The sequence below is a fragment of the Emys orbicularis genome, chromosome 4 (assembly GCF_028017835.1).
Source record: "Emys orbicularis isolate rEmyOrb1 chromosome 4, rEmyOrb1.hap1, whole genome shotgun sequence".
NCBI classification, from domain to species: Eukaryota; Metazoa; Chordata; order Testudines; family Emydidae; genus Emys; species Emys orbicularis.
The window spans coordinates 76,602,815-76,622,684 of NC_088686.1; the positions used below are offsets into that span (position 1 = coordinate 76,602,815).

A 19,870-nucleotide genomic window follows, 5' to 3' on the forward strand; every position below is an offset into this window, starting at 1 on the left:
GGCCCAGGAGATGCCAACAGGTAAGTTCCTCTGCTGCTCCCCTCCCGTCAGCCTTCTGGCTCTGGCTTGGGTATGCCAGCCAGCAAACCCTTCTTGCTGCTCTCCTGACTTCAGCCTTCTCCCAGGAAACACCTGCTTCTTTCCAGGACTCCCCCAGTCCCCTGGTAGCTCTCCCCTGCCCTTCTTGACTGAGCCAGTCTTCTCTGACTTACTGGGACTCCACCCCCTGCCAGGTCTCTCTTTTGCTAGATCTCCCTTCATCACTGGGTATCCCCCAGTCCATTATAGCCCCCAGGGGCTGCCCCCACCCTCTTAATTGGCCAGTGGGAGCACCTGTGTTGGCACAGGAGGCACTTGACATACTTCATTTACTGGGACCAGTCACCCTGTGACACTCTCCTTCCTGGATGCTTACACCCTTCAAAGCACTTGTAAACTATCAGCTCCCCGCTCTCCTGATTGTTATATAGTCAAATTGGACAGATTGAGCTTGTTCTTCTTTTCTGCCTTGGTATCAATATTGGTGCCAATCATCAGGGCATCAGAGTGCCTTAGAACACCCCAGAACTATAAATACAGTCTGTCTTGGTTTCTATGTCCCAGTTGGTTGGATTCTCTTTTTAATCATCCTTTATTTGTGCAGATGCCAAGTTCATTCTGCTCAGAAGGCACCAAGACTCCTAGTTCTTCTGATCCCTTCCAGGAGCGAGTCCCACAGCTACAGAAAGAGCTCTGACCCCTTTGACTGCAGGTCTCACCCTTGGGATTGACAATTCCACTCTCCAGAGGACCGTAGCTGCCACGTACCAGCATGATCTCAGGGAATGATGGCTAGTCTGAACTGGATTGAAACCTTGAACTGAACTGAGCATCCAATGGGGCATCAGTGTAGTGTTAGGGCACTGAAATGATGAGTTCTCAGCGGCCTATGCTGCTGGGTAAGCAGGTGGGTGCATTTTGAACCAAGTGGAGCTGCTTAAAATAAATGGTTTAATTCCTGCAGTGGGTGTTGCAATAATCAAGCCTTGAGGTCATACATTGGTGGGTCCTTGTGGCCATCAGGATGGGCTGAAATCTCCCGAACAGGCAGAAGTAGGAGAGAGCATTTTACACAAAGAATGCCAGCCGTGAACCCAGCAGGACTCCAAGGCTGTAGGCAGACCTGACATCCTCAGAGCAGCCGCCTGGGATACAGGGAGGCATGATGGTGGCAGTGGATTTTTTTGACGTGCTTCCGTCTCCCCATGAACATCAACTCCATCTTGCTTCATATGTCAATCCCTCTCGCCTTTCATGTCTCTGCCAGGATCCAAATACAGCCGCCCATAAAATTCTGCCAGCAGTAGCTGCTGCCATCACACACACCTAAGATGAGCCTTTGGCCCCAATGTCTGTGCTGTTGGTAGCTGTTACCAGAGAAACTCAGCTTCCTGTAATCAGGTCCTGGCAGGGAGTATGTGAGCACCTGCAGAGAGCACATCACTCTGGCCTCCCATTGAAAACTAGCCTACATGCAAAGTTTCAGTCCTAATCTACAAGGCCCAGTACAGCATTGGCACAAACTATACCAGGAGCCACTGGGAGGATTCTGTTCCCACAGCCATTCAAGGTTCCTCCCCATAACACTGCAAACAGGAGAGCATCACTGATCCTTGAACTGTACTCTAGACTTGGCCTTTCCACTACCTCACTTCCATGTACAGAGGGATTCGCCTCCAAACCGGTGAGGAGCAGCATGGATCATGAGACCACTGAGTCCAAACAAGAGCATATGGGTGTGTGAGCAAGCACATATGAGAGAGCCAGCATCCATCAGTACTAAGGCCCCAATCCTGCAACTGGATCCACACAGGCAGATGCACCTGTGTGGTGCCCTGCTGAAGTCTGTGGGACTCTGCGCAGTCATGGTGATCACTACTGGCTTGGGGCCTAAGGCAGCAGGGGAGACAGACAGGTGATGCTGCTGCTTGCAGCCTCAGAGAGAGGGGTTCTTGCAAGTGAAGTGGAGATTTAGTGTAAATTAGCAGGGTGCTGCACAAAGACAGGCCCCACAGCTAACTGGTCTGTAAAACTGTAAATGCCCCTGCCCTGCAACCTTGTGAATAGGTATCCACATCCCCTAGTCCCTGGGCTGCTGTCTGCTTCTTCAAGGCCATAAGGATGGTAGCTGTGACCAGTGGCCCTGCAAGTTGGAAGGGGCTAGGATATAGTGGAAAAAAACAGGGACAAAGCCTGCAGCTGCACCAATTTTTCCAGCTTATTTTTATATAAAATGGGATTTATGCAGGAAATGCTGAGCAGCTCCAAAATGGCAGAGTTGTAATTCCTTCTAATATGTTAAGGCAGGCTTTACCCCGATCCCTCCCCCTGTGAAATTCCCAGCAGCCTGAGAAAGGCAACTGCATGCTCTACTCACCACCCCAGCATCAGCTGTACTGGCACAATGGCCCTATGAATGATACTAGCAGTACTAACCAGCCCCATCCTGGGCCTGCTGAGATACTCCAGGGTCCCCTTCAACCTGTTGCTCCTGGCCTCCGCTGCCACCTGCAGGGCATTTCCAAGAACTACATTATCATAAGGAGAAGATTGGTGGGAGACAGGGGGAGTAGAGCTTTGCTTCTCAAAGGCATTATGATAGAAACAAAAGGGCAACATTTTCAACTGCAGCTGAAGTCAAGCTGAAGTCAAGGGGAGATGTAGCTGCTCAGCACTTCTGAAAATCTTAAAATCCCAGCCAATGGGAGCTGCGGAATCGGCACTCGGGGTGCGGGCAGCGCGCAGAGACCCACTGCCCCCCCCACCTCCCCCAAGGGGCCACAGGGACATGCCAGTCACTTCCGGGAGCGGCGCAGAGCCAGGGCAGGTAGGGAGCCTGCCTTAGCCCTGCTGCACCGCCAGACTTTTAGCGCATAAATTCTCTCAATTGGCTTCAGGAGACTCCGGCAAAACCAGGAGGATTGGCAACCCTAGTTGAAGCAGTTAGTTTGCCGCGAATTTTTCAAAGGCTGGGCCACCACTTAGACCCAGAGATGCCCATCTCCGAGGCAGGGGGACCTAGTATTCAGCGATGACTGAGACAGGTTTAGGGCAACCTATTTATTTAACAAACAAGTCAAAACCCATATGCAGGAAACAGGATTGCTGTTACTGTACTCTAGCCTGGTTATATTTCCTGCCTCAGCCTCTGCAACTGGTTCTCCATCTCTGTGCATGAGTCAACAGGCCGTGTGGCTCTGGATAGCATTCTGCAGGAGGGATGGCAATTATAATACTCCTTGCTGAAGCTTAACCCTTTGTAGCAGGCCTGCCCTCTACAATTTTGTCCTAAATTTCCTGCTTGAACGAATTCTAATAACTAGAGGGATTATCAACTTTTTACATATAGTTATGCTATCAACAGGTCTCAGACAATCTTTTTGACAATTTCAAGAGTCTTCCAGAGGTACCATAAAGCAAAATGTCCTTCCATTTCTTCAATGGCTTGTTCAGACTTTTTCATGTAGTCCAGAACAGGATCGATCCATGCCAGTTATTGTACAGACAGTGTATCTGCTCTCACTCTGTTGGCTGCTTGTTTGCTCTCTCAGCCACATTCTCAGGTACCTTAGAGGACATCTGAGCAAAATGCTTTCACTTTCTGTTGATCATGAAATATGAATGACATGACATTCCTTTAATCACTGCAGCCTTTACTGGCCACTAACTATCTTTTAAAATTCAAACATAGTCTTTGAGTATTTAAAAACAAAAGAACTATGATAAGGGTCTTCCTCCTCTTTAATAATTTTCTATTGGTTTTAACTTGTCTGACCTATTTTCTGAAAATCAGTTATTTGCCATCCTTTGGTTATGCCTCGTGTCTGGTAATAGGCCATGTCTATTATACAAAAGTTTTGCTGGTGGTTTTTCACATTGCAGAGGTGTTGCTCTGTAGCTGAACAGAGCTAAAGATGGCTCTGTTCTTGCATCAATTGCTTTTCTGAGCGAGTCCTTCACTGTACATTCTGCTAATCCATCCCTATCTTTGCAGAAACTTCTGAATTTCAACACAAATTCCCTATTCTTGAGGTCCCCTGTCCATTACTACAGACCATGGCATTTTATGGAATTCCCTGATACGCAAACATTGATTTAATGGGACTGAGCCAAATTGCATTGAAGTTGTGATACGTTTAAGTGTCCAGCTTTGGGAAAGTTGCTAAAATAGTCTATGATAAGGTCATCATGTTTTTTTCCAGAACAAACAAATCTAATTCAGACTGTGTCCTCTGTTCTCTCTGTTGTACATCTCTGTACTTCCAGCAGGTTTCACACACACTCACCATTTTGTCAACATTACTGTTCTCTCTAGACAGAATATGACTTCTCCCGCTCTTCTTGGCTTAGTCATTCCCAGGAGTATTTCCTCTATTTTTTCCAACTGTTTCCTCCCACCACTGGAGGGAATGACTTGTGGAATGGTACCTTTCTCTGCAGGCTCACCTGTATGTTGGGAATGGGAGGGCGAGAGAGGTGTGGATTTCGCCATCCATTACCTATAGCTTGTATTACTCCTCATAGTATTTCATCCTTAGTCGGTTTTCCTCTTTCTAGTTCATCCCATATTCTTAGTGATACAGCCTGAGGCTTTTATCATCAGGTTCAGATGGACTATCATGGCTTGTTCCAGGTCACCTCATGGGTCAGCAAGTGGAGCATGTGGTCTTTTTTTTTTTTTTTTTAATGGAGATATCCTATCTCCTAGAACTGGAAGGGACCTTGAAAGGTCATAGAGTCCAGCCCCCTGCCTTCACTAGCAGGACCAAGTACTGATTTTGCCCCAGATCCCTAAGTGGCCCCCTCAAGAATTAAACTCACAACCCTGGGTTTAGCAGGCCAATGCTCAAACCACTGAGCTATCCCTCCCCCCTCTTGATAGTGCATATGCCACTATTTGACAATGCCAGTAACTGCTATATTCTTGACTGTGCTTCTCCACATCCTTTTATGTATCACAGTCATTTCTTTATGGTCCATTTCAGGTTTGAAAGATACAGCCTGCAAAGACATGAGACTTTGTAAAGGCATACACAAGGCCTAGCATCTTTTGATTTGCAAGTTCTCTGACACTGTCATAGCTCTTGCAGCATATGTGACAGGCAGCCGTCAGTCCCACGGCTCCTTTTGAAACATCTGTTGAGTGTTTGAACTCTTCTGTGTTGAAGCATTACAGCACTAGTACTGAAGTCAGTACATATTACAAATCCTTTAACTCTGTCATACTCCAACATCCAGATCCATTCTATATCTGTGTGACGGCATTTTCTTAGGTGAGTTGTTTGAGCTGCATAGGTGGATACAAGTTTACAGATCTAAGTCTAGATGCCTTGCAGTCTCAGAATGCCTTTATCTTTGGGTCTCTGCATATTCACTAGTGCTTGAATCTTGAGAATCTGTCACTTTTTGTGGTCCACTTCTCTGTTCAGTAGGTGATTTCAGTAACTCAAAATGGACAGTTGGGCCCTATTGGTTGTTTCTTCTTGTGGTTTCCAGTCACCTCTGCAGTTGTCCCCGGAGTTCAGTAGTGGAGCTCCCCCAATTATGATAGCATAAATGTACATTTTCGCTCCTGAGAGACATTCCTGCATCTTGGACACTGTGCAGAGAAATACTTCCTGGTGCCAAATATATTCTGAAAGGCAACCTCACGAGGCAGGCAAATGGTGCATTGAAAGTGTAAATCTCAAAGCTTTATGGCCAAAGTATCTGCCAAAATCCTGCTGATGCATCCAATTTGCTAAAGAATTTGGTTCCTGCCATCTCAGCAAATGTTTTTCTCCTTGTGGCAAATGTAACCTCCCCTTGTGATGTTCTTGTTCAGCTCCTTGGGTCAACACCAAGCCTCCCTTTTCACTCAACAGTTACCAAGGAGTGAACCCTGTCTGTTGATTCTCCTGTTCTATGAATGATGCTGTCTGTCATGTTTTGCAACTTTTTCTCTGGTTTCTGTAAGAACTTATCTGCTAGCATGTATAACAGACTCCTGACCGCCTGTAACTATCTATGTCACCAGGAGACACCACTTCTGGGATCACATCTTCATGTGATGCAGTTAGTGCTTTTTCACATCCGGTTCAAGTTTAATACCTGTTATTCTAATTCCCTATGGCATACACCTTTTAGGGTGACTAGATGTCCCGATTTTACAGGGACAGTCCCGATTTTTGGGTCTTTTTTTTTTTATATAGGCTCCTATTACCCCCCACCCCCGTCCCGATTTTTCACATTTGCTGTCTGGTCACCCTAACACCCTTGGTCAAGCCAAGCATCTCATGTGCAGAAATAAACACCTGGTTGCTTTCTTCAACGAACTACTACAAACTCTTGTTTTAGTGTCTTGCCTCTTAACTCCCCCAGGACCGGAACTGGAGTTGACAGCCTTATGTCACCTTTGACTTTTCAAGCTGTACACTTCCTTTAAACCTCTCTATTGCCATTTCTATCACTGCTTTCACTTATGCTCCTGGGGTGCTTTTGTACATTCCAAGTAGGCCATTTGTGCATATTTTTAGTAGCCATTCTTCCGGGTGCAAGGTTCCTTTCTTAGTTGTATTTATGAATAGCTCATTCTCGTTCTCAACCTATTTACCATTGTGGGCAGCATCCAATACTATCTGTATGGCCCTGAGGATGTCACATGGGCCGCAGCTCTGTGCTGATTGGGCTGCAGGTTGAGAAACACTGCCCTAGAGGAAACCTCAAATTCCACTTTTAACCTGCACGTTTTTGCAAAGTGGTTATTACAGATTTTACACATGTGTATACATTACATGACATACAAAACACTACACTGAGAAAATGTTATGGCTGCAAAGTCAAGCACACCACTCAGAAGTTAGGAATTGTCAGTGCAATTTGGCCCCCTGGTGCATATGCCTTATGACACACACTTTAATTACATGATCATATACTATTTATTTCCACAGGTCCCCTGCCTCCTTCAGTGCACAGGATCCCAAATCAGTGTCCCAGTGCCTCCACCCCATCCCGGCCCCTTGTCCCTAGTCTCTCCCTTGGACCCTCTCTTTGCTCTACGTCCCAGTTTACACTCCTGCCCCCCTCAGCATCCCAGCATCTCATTCCTCTGCATGCACATCAGGCTCTTCCCTCATCATCATCCATGCTGCCTTGGTACCAGCGAAGGAAGCACTGAGAGCACAGAAAAGTGTCTCTTTGCTGTCACTTCTCAAGTCCTGAGACACCATGGCCCTGCCTGCAAGTCCTGAGACACCATGGCCCCTGGCTGCAGGGAAAGTGCTGCTCAGCCCCTGTAGTCCTGGGCTGGAACATGCAAAGGCAGTTGGCACATATGAGCATTGAGGAGCTGGAGCATTCTCAAGATGCACAGAATCTCCAGAGAATTTAGCTGCCAAACTCTAGTATGTCTCTATTGAGTTTGTGCTAACTGATTTCCAGAGGCTCACAACTTGGCCAAATTTGGGTGGATCTTCACAGGGACAGCAAAAGGCACATTCCTGATGCCAAGGCCTCCCTGACAAGTTTCAGGTCTCTGGGTCAAAGTATAGAGGCACTAGATCTCCTCAACAAAATGGCTGTAAGAATTTTTTATAAATGGACAAAACAATGTATTTTTCCCTAATCTTGTTCCAAGAAACCACTGAACTGTCTTTGCAGAAATTGTTTGGAAAATTTCAACCTGAGACTGATTGATATACAACATGACGAATTTCAGCCCAGATGGTTAAAGTTTGGCAACGTTATAAGTGACTGCAAATAGGGTCTTATAATGGCAAGTGTTGGGCAGCCTTACTCACAGGTGTCACTATCTGCACCCCTTTTAATATCCTGAATATTTCCTCAATACCGGATATCCTCTCTATGCTAAATGCAGCTGCCACATTGCTTACATCCTTCCTTGTTTGGTTTCTCTTACCCTTTTATTTTTGAAAGCTTTTCTTTCCTTCCTACCTGTCTACCTACCTACCAACCAGGTGCACTGAGTCTTGCTGGCACTGAGCTTTGCTGGCCTGTATTTACATTTCTAGTCATTTCACTGCATGGCAGATGAACAATAGCCAAGAACTGCTTCAGTGTCAAGATTCTCTAAAGTGCCCTGCATTTTGGGATTCCCAACTTGAAACACCTTAAAATGGCCTGATTTTCAGAAGACACCCATCCTCTGTAAAACAGGCCCCATTAAGGTATCTCAGATTCCAAAGTACCAAAAGTTTTTGTGTGGCCAAAGTCTTAATCCCTGCCTTTCCAAGTATCAGGTCTATGTCCCTCTGTTCCTTTCATGTACCTCTTTACAGACTGAAGAGTTTTGGGGTCCAACAGTAATGAGGAAGTCCTGATAATCTAAATTCACAAAATTGGCTTCTTAATTTTAAGTCTGGGATGAACTCTTAACATTTCTCCTTCTTTGTGACTCCTTACCCAGAAAATCCATTTTTCATATGGAACATTTTTTTCTAAAGACACAACGATCCTCACACCTGTATATTACTTCTTCAAAGCTTTCTTCCCTTTACTATGGAAGACATCGTAAACATCCCATGTTTCTGCTACTGCTCAACCAATGCAATTTTGCACTCATCCTCCATTTTACTAGCCACTGTGGCTTTCACAGACAGTTCAAATGGCAGTTTGAACCTTTTCCAGGTCTCCTCAACATTCCCCAGAACGTTTAAGGCTGGTGAGGGATTTACATGTTGCACATCGACAGGTTTCAGAGCAACCATTTTTATTTCACCTGTCTCCTCACTGTAGTCAGCATCCCTTTTATGAAACATTTCCAATCTGCATCCTCTTTCCCTGCATTCACCTGCACTCGAGAGAGAGAGAATCTGTGCAAGTCAACAGGACATGCAGCACTGCATGTTGCAACTTACAACTCCTTGCTGAAGTTTAACCCATTATCGCACCGCTGGCACATCACTAGATTGCAGCTAATAACCTTCTTCTTGCTGCAGGAATTTGTAACACAACATTTATAGAGCACCTAGCCTCTTGGTGATAGGGGTGGATACAATGTTTAGTTCTAACGTACTAACAAAGGCGGAAATTCCCAAGTCTTGCCTTACCATTTTATCTGTCACCAGCAACACCATAAAACCCACCCCCTCCACAAAGACCAGAGAAAACACATGAGCCCTTCAGCTTGAAAGTCAAGCAACTTTGGCTCTGTCAGACTAAGGGAGAAGTAAAGGTCAGTTCCAGAGCTGAGGGGCACTCTCAGAACCCCCCTGACAGCTGTCCCATCTTTTAGCCAGGTGGTTGTAAGCTCAAGCACCTCTGCAGATCTCAGCAGCCCCAGGACCCCATGAAGAGAGGTAGCTCACTGCTAAAGAGGTCCCAAACCACTTAGAGCCAGATTTTCAAAGGTGTTTTGGAGCCTAAAGAAGCAGATAGGCTCCTAGTGGGATTTTCAAAAGCACCTAAGCAGGTTAGGTATCTAACTTCCTTAGGTGCTTTTGAAAATCCCACTATGCCCCTATATACCTTTGAAAATCTAACCCTTATAGGTCAAGAGCAACACCTCCAACACCTGGAAACTAATTCTAACCAACAGAGATTCCCTACCACCTGTGCAATGCACCCTCTCTGAAGCACAGCTTAATAAGTAGGCAGCTGCATTCTGCACCAATGCCAGGTCCCACATGCTCTGAAGGTGCAGCCCATGTGCAGTGCATTGCAGCAGTGTCACCTCAGGATGCCACGGGCAAAAGATCTGTGCACTCTTTATACAGAGTATGACCAATAAAGAGTGCTCCTAGCCACAGGGAGCAACTGGGATCTAAACAGCAGGAATGACCCTTAGTCAAGGAGGGGGTTGAGATACCTTCTGCTATTGCTTCCACTGGCCCGCAAAAAAAACTGGCTGATCCTCAGGCAGCTTTGCCCTCAGATCGGATACGTTCGCTGTGTTGCCAGACAAACAGAAATCCAGAGCTGAGTGTCTGTGCAGCCCACACCTCCACAGTGAGGTCTGACAGCCCACTATGCAATTGGCTATCAGGCCAGGGCAAAAACATTCCAGCTGCTCCCATCCCCCATCCCATCAGATTCCAGCTCCTCACCCACATACAACTCCTTACAGAATATCACCCGTCACCCACCACTCACATTTCTACCGCTACCCTACGCTCATCCTAGCCCCTTCACTGTCTTGGATTTGCTTCTTCACTTGTTGTGTGCCCTGTATGCTTGGAACTTCATCAGATTCAAAAAGGATTCAGCATTTAAATAGCTAATGGGAACACCCAGAATTACATTAGCTAAGGTTAGAAACATATAAGGACTATAAATCCTCCTGCTTCAGCCGAACCAGCCACTAACTGATGGGGTAGAGAGGAAGCTTCCCCCGGGAACAGGGGCCTCTTTGATTGTCCATTTCAAGGTTTCTTGCACCTTCCTCTGAAATGTCTGGTACTGGCCACTATCAGAGACAGGATACTGTACTACAAGGACCACTGGTCTCATCTGGTATGGCATGTCCTATCTTCCATTGTCTGTCCAATTCTCTCCTCATTCAAATCCCACTAAGATCTTCTCCAGAAATGCTCCTTCCCTGAGCTCCTGCCTGGATCAGCATGGAGCTCCCTGGGGACAGGGGCATGTCTTTCACTTGTTCTCTGAGGGGTTTATTCTAGCTGCGGAAGGCTAGCTCATTAGTACCTTGCTCCATGAATGAAACAGAGAAAAGGCACAGACATAGCAAATCCCCTGGCCTGCTTCCAACTGCTCAAAGGGCTTTCACCTTTCACTTCAGCCCCCCCAGTGAGAGGGAACCACTCTAATGGTGGCTCAGTCATGGTGTTGCTGACAGGAACTGCCAGAGCTTGGTGCCATGGAATCATAAGGACATCAGCAGGAATCTTACAGATTTACCTGAGATGGTTTCACATGCAGTTCCTTAGGTACCAGGGCCTGCAATGGGGTCAGACTGAAAGAGCTCTTCCTTGGGCTGGGAGTAATGGAATCTGTGCCAGGGTCAGATGGGGAGATAGCTCGTCAGGATGGGGGTAAGGATAATGGAGTTTTGCACTGGCATCAAAAGGGACAAGAGGGCCATCAAGCTGGAAGGTGGGAGGTTAATGGGTCCTGTGCCAGGGTCAGATGGGGACAGACTTCCATTGGGCTGGGGTTAAAAGGGTCCGTGCTGGTCACAGAATTCAACAGCATGGCCTGATGCTGCCTTATCATTCATACAGATGCAGCTGATGGATACTGCAGGGCCCAGTTGCCAGGCTCCATATTGATCCAAGGCCACAAGCTGGGACCTGCAATTTCCACAAACCGCACCAGTGTATTCAGAATGAAGTCAGACAACTTTGTCCCTCCCCCCCCCAGGTCCCTGGTGCCCCACTCCACCCCATCCCCAAGGGCTATTGGCATCCTTACCCGGGGGGCCAGGCTGTCCTTACAATGCAGGCTGATTCCACACTCATCGGTGATTTCAGAGAGGTCTTCATCCTCAAACTCCTCAAGGCTGATGTCATGGGTGAGCCTGGTGGAGGCAAAGACCATGCAGTTACTGCCAAACAGACCTAACCTGCTAGGAAATGCCCACAGAGCTGTCTGGGCAGCATCAGGCTCCCAGCACTGGGCCCATGAGGAATGGCGGGAGGGTGCGTGACACTTACAAGATGCATTGTGAAATGGGGTGCATACCAGCAGGGATCAGTGTACCTGGGCTAGGAAAGAGGGATTGGGGGCAGTTTCTCTGGTCTATATTGGGAAGACATGTGAGATCTACCTCTTGAATGGGGATAGAGCCCCCCACCAGCTCTCCCCCTCCCACAGTGCCAGGTTTGGATACAGTCTGTGGTGACCCTGCTGGATGCCTGCTGTCGAGGTGTCTTCAGCATTGCTCTTCATCAACAGGGCCCAGAAAGCTGTCTCTCAAGGTGTGTTGGTGGGGAGGCAGTGGCCAGACCCCTTCTCGGACGATCAGCATGTGTACTGATCTAGAGAGTACTGCGCGGGGGTCTGATGCTCTCCAGGCAGGGCCTTGTGGCTTCCAGGGAGAAGAAAGCTACTATACACATTGCTGCTGGGCCTGGGCTCAAAGAATACCAGCCACTGCACACAAAGGAAAATACAAGGGGTCCCAAAGTAGGAAAGGGGTGGGGAAGGAAGTAGAGGGGGCAGGAAGAATCTGCATTCTCCTGCCCCTATTCCCACCAACAACGCATAGCTAGGTGGAACCAGAGAATTAACATTTTAGGAACAAGATCCTATATTAGGAACACAGGCTGAGATGGACGAGGATCCATCTAATCCAGTAACCTACTCTGACAGGAGTCAGTGGCAGATGCTTCAGAGGAAGGTACAAGAAATCCCCATAGTGGACAATTATGTGAATCATTTGCCCACAGGGGAAACAACCCCTGGCAGTTAGTGGCTGGTTTATGCTCTAAAACACAGATGATTTCTATATTTCCCCTTTTTACATTTACTATCTAATGTCAATATCCATAAAAATACTCAATTCTTTTTTGAATCCATCTAAGCTCTTGGCTTTCAGTGGTACGTTGTGGTAGTGAATTCCACAGGCTAATTGTGCCTTGTTTACAAATGTATTTCCTTTTAGCAGTTTCATTGCATGCCCCCTTGTTCTTGTATTCTGAGAACATGTGAACAGGAGCACCTGATTTCCCTTGTCCAAACATTTGTTATTTTATATACCTCCATCATATAGCTCTCATCTAGCATGTCTCTAAACTGAACAGTCTCTAGTCTCATCTACAAACAAATTTGCACCATTTGGACTAGAGATGTGGTTTTAAACTGATTTAGTGGAACTTTGTTGTAGAGACTGTTATTTCAGTTTACGAGTGGCTTCTTTTTGTCCAGAATAATATGTTTAAAAACAGATTATGGTAAACCAAAATAAGCTACTCTTAAACTGAAATCATAGTGGCTACACAGGGGTTTGCAACTGTTTAAACTTAAATCAGTTTTTAAGCCAGTTTAGTTAAACTGGTGCAAGTTGTGTGTGTAGATAAGGTTGCAGGCTATTTTATCTACTCATACAGAAGAACATTTTTATCACCAGTGTCTGAATCCAGCTGGGGCAGAGATTTTGGCCAGAAAACCCCAATGGCTAACACGGTCCATGGAGAAGAGAAGGCCCCAATATTGGAGTGGAGAGGAACAGAACCAAAGGCAAGGTCACTCTGGGGGAGTGCCATGCTGGGATCTTGAAGAGCAGGAAGGGGAATGGGTCAGGGTTCCAGATGATACAAGTGAGGAAGGGCAGGGGGGATACTTACATAATCCACTGCTTCTCAGAAAGGCCAAGGGTCTTTGAAAGACCAATCTCACCCTCCAGGTTTGTTTTGATCCCCATCGGTCCTGGATGCCAAGGCAGCAGCCATGCCCAAGAGCCCTTTTTATGCTCCTTGTATCCCCCTTGGAACATCCAGAGTTATAATGCCAGAAAGCAGGAACCCACCCCACCCTACCCCCAATCATGTCTTTGCTGAATCCTCCTGAGACACCAAGGCAGCAGCAAGAAACATCCTTCCCCCCTGCTGGTAAGAAACTCAAGGGAAGAGCATGTCAATCTGTCCACTCCTAGAGAGACAGGGCAGAAAAGGGGTGGGGAGGGTAATCTCCCTTCCTAGGTATTTCTAAGCATCTAGCTCCCCTCCCAGGGTCCCTTTCACATGCAGCCTCCTGCCAGTGTCCAGCAGTGGGGAAGAGGCCATTTTGGGCAAGGGTATTGGGGCAAACCTCTGGGACTTTTACTATCTGCACAGAATAGACAGGAGCTGGGGGAAAGAGAGCCTGCAGCACAGCACTCCCTTCGGCTGATCTTTATTGCAGAGGTCGGCATTTGCACTGCTTCCTCAGCTGCTCTCAACAGATACCCCCTCTCGGCTTCCTCTTCACAGGCCTGAGCCTCCTCTGCCTTTCAGCCACCTGGTGTCACTTATCACACGGGGACAAAATGAGCATGAAATGCTGGCATTCTGATTTGGGGAATCCCTTCACCTGTTGCTAAAATAAACACATTTCCAGCAACTGCTCCTGCCTCAGGCACTGAGGGGCTTCCTGCATGCGAGCTCATGTCTGCTCTGATGGGGAGGAAGCAGCAGTCTTGGTTGCTCTGGTCTCCTCTGTACCCAGCTACCATGCAGCCGATAAACTATGGGCCAAGTATGTACCAAGTTCACTCCTGCTCTGTAGGCATCACATGCAGAAGGAGGGGGTGCACCCAGAGGTGCTTGACTGCTTCCCGGCCCTCCCTTCCCACAGTTCCCTACCATTTCTCCCACTGATCCTCCAGCCAGCTCTCCTCTTCTGTGCTCGACTCCATTCTCAAGGCCAGCTGCATTTAAGAGGAACCCCTTCCTTGTTGTTTCAGGGCCGCAGGTAGAGGAGCCAGGCTCAAAGGAGCTGAGCTCTGCGTGTGCTGCCCCTCTGCCTGCCCCAGCTCAGAGCCCGTTGCTTCCTGCGCCACTCTCTGCCTCCCCACTGCGCAATCTAGGGGAGCTCATTAAAAATAGATTGAATCAGCTGTCTTGGAAAAAAAATAACCCACTGAGCTGAGATGGTGCCAGGCCCTGCACTCTGCCTGGGCTGCTGAGTCTCTCAGCCAGCCAGCCAGGCTCCTGCTCAATAGCAGTTCCTGCTCCCCCCCTTATCACCAGCAGACAGGGGAGGGGGCATTGAGTTACCACATCACTGATACCAGCTCTGCTGAGCCACCTTCTCCTGCCCTTGCAAGGCCCCTACTTGGTCTAGTCAGCCTCTGCATGGACCACAGTCCCAGGTGGGAATGGGGCAGTCTGCGGCTTTTACTTGTCAATGAGAGAACCATCATTTCATCTATAAAAAGAAATTTAAAGGGGCAGCACAGTATTTAGACACACATGAAAGTGCCTGACAAGGACAAGGTGGGGCTGCTCGTGTTTCATGTGCTTTCAGACATGATCTAAATCCCCAGACTTTCAGCCTCTCCCCCCCCCCCCCATCCCTCTGCTGGCCCATTCTGGGTCTAGTCTCTCTGCCCAGGGTCTGGCAATGGTGTGGTCCAGGATAGCAGTGAGCACAGCCAGCTCCCGGGGATCAGGTGCTAAGGTTGGGTTCATTTCAAGCTTTTAAGAGAGCGGAGGGGAGTTAGAACAACATCAACAGCTACTCTGGTAATCAAGCATTCAATTCCACAAGTTTAACAGGAACAAGTGAGATCTGCCCAATGAAAGCATCACAATAGAAAGATCTCTTGCTGCCAGTGGGCCCTGACACAGGGAGACCAACAATCAGGGCTTGAAACACTTACCCAAAACATACTAGCCCTAGGACTAATCTTACCATACAGGGCAGAGTCCCTGAGTTGTAACACCCCCAAACCACACCCCTTGCGAGTTAAACCAATTAACTATGTGTACTTTTTAATGCGTGCTGCACTGAACTGTAAGTTAAATCACTAATGAACTTTCTATGTAATACTCTTTAAAAAGTGTAACTTACATAATCTTCCTGGCTTTAATTCCACTTCCCCCATCTTCTTTCTTTCCTATAATAAATCATGAGGCATCTTTTCCTGTATTGTTTTTGGTGTCTATTTCCTCTTTTCCTTCTCTCTCTTCCTTTCCCTGTATTTTCGTCTCTATATCCTCCCCTTCAATTTCTCTCTAATTTGTTTTCCCATCTCTCCCCCGTCCATCCCCTCACACTGAGGTGTCTGGTAACATTTCCAAGTCCAAGGAGTCAGAGGACTAAACATGCTAAGCTAAAGATCAATGAGAAGATGTGGGCAGCTCACTGTCCAGTCAAAAGCAACCCCATTCCAGCAGGGCCAGTGCTACCATTTAGGCAAACTAGGCGGTTGCCTAGGGCGCCAAGATTTGGGGGCGCCAAAAAGCGGTGCCCCCAATTTTTTTTTACATCGTTCCTTCGCCCCCTCCCCGAGCGCGCGGTCACCGCTCCACTTCTCCCGCCTCCCAGGCTTGCAGTGCCAATCAGCTGTTTGGTGCCGCAAGCCTGGGAGGGGAGGAGAATTAGAGCGGGGGCGGCGTGCCTGGGGAGGAGGCAGAGCAGAGGTGAGCTGGGGTGGGAAGCTGCCGCACAGTTCCCCGGGGGAGGGGCCCTCAGGGCAGAGGGGGGGGAAGCTGCCGCGGGGGGGTGCCTCAGGGCGCGTGGGGGGCGCAAGGTGGAAGTTTCGCCTAGGGCGCGAAACTTCCTTGCACCGGCCCTGCATTCCAGCTGCTGGGAAATGGGAGGTGCCGGAACCTCGACCATGGAGCTGTCCCTGGACTCTGCTTGTCATAGATTTTAAGGTCACAAGGGACCATTATGTTCTTCTAGAGACTGACTTCCTGCATAACACAGGTCATATAACTTCACCAAGCAGTTCCTGCTGCATCAGATCCATAACTTGTGGTCGAGCTAGAGCAGAGGGTTTCGAAAGACATTCAGTCATGATTTTGAGACTTCAAATGATGGCGAATCTACCACATCCCTAGGGTAATTCACCAAGGGAACAGTTTATCTCACTGTTAAAAATGCACACCTTATTTCTAGTCTGAATTTGCCTAGCCTCAGCTTCCAGCCATTGGATGTAATTATACCATTGTCTGTTGATTAAAGAGCCTTCTGTTATAAGCAGTCTTCTCCCCAAGTAGGTACTTGTAGACCATGATCAAGTCACCTCTTAAGCTTTCTCTTTAAGTTAAAGCTAATTAGAAGGCAGCTTCTTTACTTTCGCTCTCTCTAAGGCAGGTTTTCCAGATCTCAAATCATTCTTTTCTGAACCCTTTCTAGTTTGTCAGCATCATTGTTAAAGTGTGGACACCAGAACTGGATACAGTATTCCAATATTGGTCATGCTAATGCCAGATACAGAGGTAATAACATCTCCATACTTCTACCATTATTCCCTTGCATATACATCCAAAGATCGCATTTGCTGTCTTAGCCACAGCACCACACTGGAAGCTCATGATCACTTGATTATCTACCATCACCCCAAAATCCTTTTCAGATTCTCTGTTTTCCAACTTATAGTTACCCTTCTTACAACTATGATTTACAGTCTTGTTTCCTAGATATACATTTGACTATATTAAAACTCATGTTGTTCAAGTGAGTCCAATTTACCAAGTGATCCAGAGTGCTCTGTAACTGACCTGTCCTTATCATTTACTACTCCACCAATTTTTGTGTCATTTGCAAACTTTATCAGCAATGATTTTCTGGCAGATAATTGATAAAGATTATCAAGGGCTCACAGGCTCCATCTTTTATATCAGCTAGTAGATGTCTGATACATTTTAAGTCCCTCAGCTGATGGAAGGGAGAAAGAGCTCTCTCTACCTATTTCCCCCTGCCCCTCCCACTCAGAAACTTCCTGGCTGCTGCAAGTGTAGGTCTCCATTTGCCCACATCCATTTTTGATCCTCCTCCCCAGTAACGAGCTCCTACACTTGCCTCTGCTGCTGCTCAGAGCTTCCCCAAGTACTAGCAGAGTGAAACAACCCTCCTTTCAATTAGTTTCACTGCGGATCGTAAAAATCTGAATAGCTGCTGTCAAACCCAATAAGGCTCTGGTCAGTTTTCACTGTGAGCCATCAGTCTGAAAACTCAGGCAGATATAGTTGCATCAATTATACTTAGGTGACTTGAAGATTTTCCTCACAACCATACGAGCTGAAAAGTTTGTTTTTTAATGAAAATTCACATTCTGCAGAAGTTGAAGGCATTCACCTCGAGAAGCTTCCTATTCACCCTAGGTGAGGGGATTTTTCAAGCCCTGCTAACAATAATAATAATAATGTTTAGCAGTTACATAGCATGTTTCACCTTTCTGGTGCTCACACTGACAGCCCCCTTAAAAGAAAGGAAATATCATCTGCATATTACAGGTTGCGAAACTGAGGCAGAAAGAGTAGAAGGGACTTGTCCAAGGTCACAACAGCAAGCCAGTGGCAGAGCCAGGAACAAAACCCATGACAATCCTGTCTCCCGGTCCCATGCTCAGTCTGCTAAACCACGCTCCCTTTCAGAACCAGGAATAGGAACCAAAGTCCCTGCATGCTCAGTCCACTAGACCAGTGTTTCTCAACCTTTTTGATACCAGGGACCGGCTGCCTTCCTAAACTGTGTCAGGGAGATCTCAGGGACTGGTGCCAATCCACAGACTGGCCATTGAGAAACACTGCAGTAGACCACCCAGTCTCTCTGCCTCCTCATTCTGAAGAGAACAAGGAAGTAGATCTAGACTTTGTGCAGCCCATGAGGGTAGTAAGCATGATGGCTACTGGCTTTACAGGGTAACTCTTTCATAGTTGTCCCATCTACCCACCATTCTTTGGAGTGGGGAGGAGGAGGGAGAATATAAGGCAGTCCATGACACCCCCCCCCCCCCCCGCCCCCGACACACACACTCCACAAGATGAGCGCTTATGCAGGCTGATGTGGGCAGGGGTGAGTGGGCAGCCTGGTAAATTGCCATTTTAAAACATGTTCCTTTCCATTAATTTTATCATCATCAGAGTCATAATTCTTTGTATTATTTCATGGACCAAGACTGCACCCACCGAAATCCTGTCAGCAGCAAAAGATTCAGCTGTCACGTCCCTAGCTGCTCTTCTCCAACCCCGCCTCACTTTAGTAGGTATGTGTGTGTTATGAAATTAGCCTTCACTCCTTGAAAGGCTCAAGGTGGAATAGCAGGGAATACTGCAACTCAAAATTGAGGTGCATTGACAGAGCTGTCCGTGGTGCTTTTGCATTAAAAACTGGACACCAACTGGTCTTCTTCATTCCTGCTCCTGCAGTGATCCACACTGGCTTGGAAGAAGTCATTAGAATCCCCTCAAGATGCTCAAACCCTTCCTAGCAACAGCTTACATGCTGCATGAGCAACAAGCAGACATCCAGGTCACTTCCTGCAAAATGCGCCAGGTCCCAGAGCATGGAGAAATCTCCTTATTACCCAGCAGGCCAGTCTCCTTGTTACCCGTGACACTGTGTGTAGCAAGAGTTTCCTACCCAGGTCACTTAACATAGGCAAGGCAAATCACAAATGTGTATTTGCAGGTGACACATCTTGCCTCTATCAGCACCTCAAAAGCTGCAGACCCCAGTTGCCAAAGCCAGTGGTAAAAGTTGCATTTTAATAACTTATGTTTCTCCAGGGCACTAACATACAGAAGTCACTTTACCAGCCACTTTAATGCAGCCACCTCTGGGGTAGGAGCTGGCAGCTGATTAACAGACAGAGCCATGCTACACAACAGTTCAGGAAAGGAAGTGAAGAATAATTCTGTGTCCATCTGAACCTGTGGAGGGAATGTAGGATCACGGAACAGAATCACCTGAGCTGGAATTTGGCTAGGATAGCAAGGTTACCACCCTGACTCTTGCGAAATTGCAAAGAGATCTTTGATGAACAGAAGCAGTCAGGACTTTGTTCTGATATTCCATCTGCAAGTCAGCACCGTACTGGGGCATTCAATACAGTGCTAGTTCAGAGGGAAACACCTTTGTGGCTGGGCTCCAGTTCCTTTCCCCCCACACAGGAACCAGAGGGTCTTTTGCTTAAGCCAAAGAGAAGCATCCTCAGAGAAGCCTCATTTTGTAGAGCATTAAAACAAATGCCCTGCCCATTGCCTCTGAGCTGACTACTCAGACACCCCAACACATAAAACAGACAAATCAATCTGTAACGCAGGGCTTGATTTCCACCTCAGCCTAGACTCCCCTGAACTTCCTGGGGGAATACAAAGAGGTTCACTCCCTTTTCCTAGAGACAGCCCTCTCTTTAGAAGCCCTTCTAATAGGAATGCTGCCCAGCTCCCTTTGTTATAGTCAGACTCCCAGAGGGATTCAGGTATTCTCTCTCAACTTCCCT

The 19,870-nt window shown here is 47.3% G+C and overlaps 1 protein-coding gene across 1 annotated transcript in view; it reads right to left on the minus strand.

The window, feature by feature from the left end:
• Positions 1 to 19,870, minus strand: part of MAPK8IP1 (mitogen-activated protein kinase 8 interacting protein 1) — a 46,217-nt gene that overhangs the window by 21,861 nt on the left and 4,486 nt on the right. Inside the window, exons 2-3 of the mRNA XM_065403681.1 lie at positions 11,407 to 11,512; positions 4,367 to 4,384 (exon numbers count right to left, since the gene is read on the minus strand). Coding sequence (XP_065259753.1) covers positions 4,367 to 4,384; positions 11,407 to 11,512 — 124 coding nt within the window. The remainder of the gene's footprint in view (positions 1 to 4,366; positions 4,385 to 11,406; positions 11,513 to 19,870) is intronic.